We start from the raw sequence: 6021 nt of genomic DNA, 5'->3' as shown, positions 1-6021 counted from the left end.
AAAATAAAGTCTTCAAAAGCCTCTTGGATCAGCTGGAAAACAATCGTCACAAAGCTGAAAACAGGGCTGTTTTTCTGACACCATGAAGCTTTTTAGAGATACGTGGTTCTCACAGGACAGTGACGCTACAACCATAACATGATCTTATATAATGATGCATTTCTGTGGAGTAAACTTCCCGACAGTATATAAAGGAGGTAAAATAGGCACGACCTTAAACATCTACAGCAGTAAAATGCAACATAAACAATGCAGTAGGAATATTAATCCTGAAACATCAGATATAGTAAGTAAATGGGTACATTTTGCTGATACGTACCTTTACTTAAGTAAAGTTTTGAAGGCAGGACTTTTACTTGTAGTGGAGTATTTTCACAGTGTGGAGTTATTAGTATTTAAAGTAGCCTAAAGCATCTGAAAACTTCTTCCACCACCACTAGAGAGTTCTGTCAACTGGTAAAACTGGTCGATTAAATATTTAGGAGATTTTTTTTGTAAATCATTATTATCACTTGTATGTACATCAGATTGTGTTTGCTGTGTGGAGTATTTTCAACAGGAAACCATCACGTCCTCTCTACCCTGGTTTTTAAGAAGAAAAGAACACATTAAAGTGAAGTGCAACAGATGTCTGACCTCAACAAACCTGAGATAATCATCAAAATCATATTTTGATGATTATCGCAGATGTTCTGATTCCTTACCATTGCAAAACTGAAAATAAAAGAGCAGAGGACTTGAAATGAAGACAACAAAATATACATCTTCAGTGTGATTTATTTAACAAAATATGACCTCCCCTTTAATTGGACACCACCACAGGGTGTTCCAATTTTTACATAAAAATATCACATCTCCTTTTTATTGAATTGCTGTTATAAATGGGGGAAAAAAAACGAGGAGTTCAGAAAGAGAGAGAGATGTGATTTCAACATTCATTCTCGAAGAAGTGTTAAGACATATTCAACATCTGTCATCATGTCTGCTTAGAGGATTGTAAAATGAGAACAGATTTATATGATAAACATGAAAGCCAGATACCCGGTGAAAAATAAATACAACTTCTCAGTAGGAGTAAACAAAACATAAGGAACCAAAACAAATCATGACAAACCACGGGGCTGAATAAACAGTTGCTGTGTCAAGCTTGCATGCATCTCTTGCAAGGTGAAAGCGACTGTGGCCAGACTTGCATCAGCCCACGGCTGCAGCTTATTGCCATCCTTGCCATATTACATTTTTCCACACTAAATCATCATCATTTGCAGAGAGCACCCTGAACATCCAGGAGCTATTACACAGCATCTAACCATCAATTTGCTGAGCCCGAGGGGCGGCGGAAGTCACCCAAGGGCAGTCATTTCTGTTGCAAAAGTATCCGAGCAATGTGCAGACATGCAAGTGCCACATGTGTCCTCTGATCTGAGTGGAGCCTGATTAGAAACACCAAATCTCATATATAATCATAATGTATAAAAGAAAGTGTGAAGATGCACTCAAATCATAATCACGGACTTGCACTCCCACATCCTAGTTCCACTTGAATCCAGTCTTAGGTCACCATTAAGTAATAGGCTTTAAATAATAGTTGGACATTTTGCTAAATGCGCTTATTGGCTTTCTGTTGGCAAAGTGAGTCAAGAATAATAATACCACTTTTGTATGCCAAGTTAGCTTAGCACGAAGACTTGAAAGAGCTAGCCTGGCTTTGTCCAGCAGCACAGCTGAAACTCGCTTTAACTTATTTGTTTAATACTTACAAAAAACACAAATTCAGTGTTTAACAAGGGGTTACGTGCTGGTCTTTTTCTTTGCTAGGAGCCGTAGCTTCCTTTCTTCCTGGAAACTTAACGCTTTTACGTATTAAACAAACAAGATTTAAAAGGTGCTGGTAGGTGGTTACCTTTAGATAGAGGCAGGGTAGCTTTTTCCTCCTGCTTCCAGTCTTTCTGCTAAGCTAAGCTAAATGGGTTTAGTTTTTTATTTTTAAGAGAAATTTATGGTAGGATGGTATCAGCTTTCCCATCCGACTAGAAAAAGAAAAAGTGTATTTCCCACAATGTCGAACTATTCCTTTAAACATGTTAGTAGATGGTGTATCACTGGTAGCCCAGAGCAGATGCAGATCCAAGTCTTTGACTGTAGAGAGCGTAATGAGGGTAGTACGGGCCTGTGGTGGGCAGAGAGTGCAGGGAGATGGAGGAGGGTCCAGGGGGCAGATGGACCTTACTGTAGGGGTGATAGCGAGCTAATCCCAGGCTGGGGGGCGCCCTGAGAGAGAAGGAGCTGGGCATGGAGCCTGGACTGCTCTGGTGGGGGAGGTGAAAGTGGCAGGAGGCAGGTCCAGAGGAGGATACAGAGATCAGCTTACTGTCCATTCCCACGGGAAGGGCTGTGTGTGTGCGCAGGTGAGCCAGGAGCTCGTCGGTTGTTGAGAAACGTTTGTCGCACGGCCCCCCGGCTGAGACCCAGTTACAGGCGTGAGGGAGGGGATCATTGTTGAGCATGAAGCCGTACGTGTAGAGGGGATGTGAGAGGGAGGAGGACACGCTGGACGACATAGAGTTTTGGTGGAGGGAGTGCAGCGGGTGGGAGGGGTACACCAATGGGAAGTTTGATTTGAGGGTGGAGGAAGGGTCGTGGATGCAGGAGTTGCAGTTGCCTCCGCCGAGATGGGATACACCCGGATAGCTTAGGCAGTAGGGGTCCCTGCATAAACTCTGCATGAAGGAAGGAGGGGAGGCCCCTGTGAGAGGGCTGGAGCTCGGGTGCTTTCCCATGCTTCCCATGCCGAGGCCCGACTTTGTCGGGTCCAGCCCGGGAGCAAACTGAGATGGGTAGCCAGCGTAAGCCCCCACTACAGATCCGTGGTAGCCCATATTAGAGGGGGGCAGGGGGTAGAGTGGTTGGCTTGTCTTATAAGGAGAAATGGGAGTCAGGCGTCCAGGGCGGAGGTTAGGCTGGGCAGACTCTGCTTTACCTCCCTCATGGTTGGAACCACCGTCAGAGCTGCTGTTGCTGCAGTTCGTGCTGGCTCGTACGTGGCTGGAGTTTGCGTCGTGTGGACTGTCTGAGTGGCTCTTGTTCACGTCAGCGTCTTTTTTGGGATTATTGCTGCTCGTGCTGGTGGGACTGCCCTGCTCATGTGCAGTTTCTCCACTAGGAGTCTGGGAGTGTGACGCAGGCTGTCCACCAGGAGACTGACTCTGCTTGTGAGACTGCTGCTGCTGAGTGTGTCCTGGTGGGGTGCTGCTGCCTGCTCTTGAGCTGGGTGAAGCAGCGTGGGGCGGATAGGATTGCAGCCCGTTGATTGAATTTCCATTAGTGGTGACATTATTGCTGGGTACCCTGAACCCAACTTTATCACTGCTGCTGTGAGAGCTGCTGCTGGTAACTCCGTCTCTGCGACCGTCTCCACTGCCTTTGTTGTAGGGCTTGAAGCTACACTTGTCCTCCCCAGAGGGGCGGTGCTCCCCGAGCTTCAAGCTGGAGCCGGACGACCGACTGCTTGTCTCCTTGTCCCCCTGGCTGCAGGAGGAGCCCAGCTTGGAGGAGGACGGAGGGTCTGGTTTACCAATCTGAGAGCAGGTCTGTGCCAGCAGGGCCAGTGGACTCTTCTTGGCATCCAGCTACAAAAAACATAGATTCTGATTAGCTCTGTTATCGGACTCTGCACAGAGACATGTAGCTATGCAACAAAATAAGGCAAGGTCTCTGCCAAATCGAACCAAAACAACAGTAAGTAGTATTAGTATAGTATGTAGGCCTGTACACGGTAGCTATTAAACTAGTAAATAGCAAGCAATTAACAATTAATCTGACTGTTTTCTCGTTTAATACTTTTGGCTACAAAATGAAAAAAATAGTATGATTACCCAGAATCACATGGGACATCTTCAAATTGCTGTTTTAAAAACTGTTTTTTTTTTTTAAATAATCAATTCATTGTTTCAGTAAATATTTTAAGCAAATACATAAAAAGCTAATTTGCTGCTTTTTTTCTCATATGTCATAAACATATATCATAAACTGAATATCTGTGGTATTTTTGACTTTTGGTTCAACAAAAGAAGACATGAAGAGATCACCTTGGGCTCTGTGCGGTTATAGAGAGAATTCTTTTTTGTTTTGTTTTGTAATTTTATAAAACGATAAAGCCATAATGAATGCCTGTTTGTTTTGTCGGACCAACAGTGTAAAACCGAAAAAGAAGCAGTTAACTCTCATTTATTATATCACATAGAGCAGCAAATCACTCACATAAAAGCAACGAACACCAGCGAAACAATGAGCTGAAAAAAGTTGCTTGTTACGAACTATTAATCGCTCCAGCTCTCATTTAAACATATAAGTCAGTCACTATTTGAGGGCGTTAATATGATTAAGAGATCAGTTTTGTAATTTGTATGATCAACACACTGAGGCAGAGAATATGACAAGCGTCAGCATGTTAGTTGGATTTTATTCTCTCTACTGAGGAATTTAAATTAGGATTTGTTTTTGCTGTCATAACGGATGACAATGCAAACCATGTTCACCCCTCTGCGGTGCATAAGAACTGTCCTTCCTATAAATATGTTTTTAAAAAGACAAAGAAATACCTCAATGCTCACTGGTGCGGGCGTCAGAGGCTGTAAATATTCCGGGTGTAGCAAGTGTCCGGAGTGCGCAGTCAACATCTTGAGAACTCGGATGGGAAGCCGCTTCGCCTGGCGGAGTGGGTCTAGAGGGGTCAACAAAGAGACCACAGCACCGGGACGAGACTTTGTACTGTCGCTGGTCTCACTGAGCTCGATGGGCTTACTTACTGATCCTAAAGGGAGATATTTCATTGGTGAGAGGGCGCTGCGCTTTGGGTTGGATGTGCGTTACTTTTAGTCCGAAATAAGGTTTACAGGTGACAAATGTAATCCATGCAGCCACGTCCCATAAAAAATAAACAAACACAGCTGGACGTCCTTAAATGTCCCGAAGGACGGAGAAGCTTCTCAGTTCGTCTGAAGCATCTTGATCTTCCGACACGGCTCCTATACTCCAATCTTAAACCAAAAAACAAACAAAAAAGAAGTCCACAGTGGGAATTGCAGTGCGCAAAATGGACACAGTGCACCTTCTGTAAACGCATAAAAGACTTGATCTACTTTATTTATTCCAAGTATGGGGAGGAAACGTCCCAATGCGTGCTTTCGGTCCGGACTTCAGCTGCGCACTGATCACAGCAGGCAGGACTTCAAAGTGTCCGCTGGGTGGCCGCATCAGCGATGACATGGGCGGGGAGGGACGCGCGTGAAGGCGGAGCGACGGCATCCTCAAAGTGGCAATCCTTCCGCCAGCTTTTGACATGGTGGCGGAGGAAGCATTCAGAGCTTTTACTTAACTAAAAGTAAAAAAAAAAAAAACAAACTACAATGTAAAAACTACTCCGTTACAAGTTAAAGTCCTGCATTCAAACTTAAGTAAAAGCATCAAAATGTAAAAGTACTTATTATACAGAATGGCTCCTTTTGCCCAAGATGTCAGCCATGACTGAGAGAAGAGATTGGATTTCACATGAGGTTTCAGTAACAAAGACTAAGACAAATCATGAGCATTGAATCATAAGGTTCAGTCTCAGACTGCAGTTTTAACATCAAATGTTTGATATATGACCATTTAAACTCTAAGCTTAGTCTAAATGGAAACTTATAATTTCCAGCTCATGAAACGTAGATCTAAGGCATGAGCAGGAACGTCCCCCACAGACAACTTCATAGCGAGGGATCCTATGAGTGTACTGGGATGCCATGCATAAACCCCTTATTAAAACTAAAAATGCACTTTTGTGAGTGTAATGGTGCAGAGAACAAAGTCAGAGAGCGGTGGAAATAAGTTATATGGTCAACATGAGTCATCCTTCACTCAGATGTCAGCAAGCAGATGAGTACACAGCAAGGCAAAGGGTATACAAGATAAGATGCTCGGTTTTCATAGCGAAGGGTAATTTGCATCTAAAGTTGTAGTTTAATTCATAAAACACATTTT

General features: G+C 43.8%; 1 protein-coding gene across 2 annotated transcripts in view; it reads right to left on the bottom strand.

The window, feature by feature from the left end:
* LOC116704575 (zinc finger protein 703) overlaps positions 1-5250 on the bottom strand; it is an 18472-nt gene extending 13222 nt beyond the window's left edge. Inside the window, exons 1-2 of one of the 2 annotated variants that reach the window (XR_004335720.1) lie at positions 4602-5250; positions 1770-3629 (exon numbers count right to left, since the gene is read on the bottom strand). Coding sequence is in view for 1 of the 2 variants with exons in the window: in XM_032540153.1 (XP_032396044.1) it covers positions 2100-3629; positions 4602-4832 (1761 nt within the window). In the remaining variant the exon portion in view is untranslated. Of the gene's footprint in view, positions 1-759; positions 3630-4601 lie in introns of those variants that run through there. The other variant, XM_032540153.1, reaches the window with a different exon arrangement.
* Positions 5251-6021: the final 771 nt, after the last annotated feature.

The sequence above is a fragment of the Etheostoma spectabile genome, chromosome 16 (assembly GCF_008692095.1).
Source record: "Etheostoma spectabile isolate EspeVRDwgs_2016 chromosome 16, UIUC_Espe_1.0, whole genome shotgun sequence".
Taxonomy (NCBI): domain Eukaryota; kingdom Metazoa; phylum Chordata; class Actinopteri; order Perciformes; family Percidae; genus Etheostoma; species Etheostoma spectabile.
This window is presented reverse-complemented; position numbering and strand designations above follow the sequence as displayed.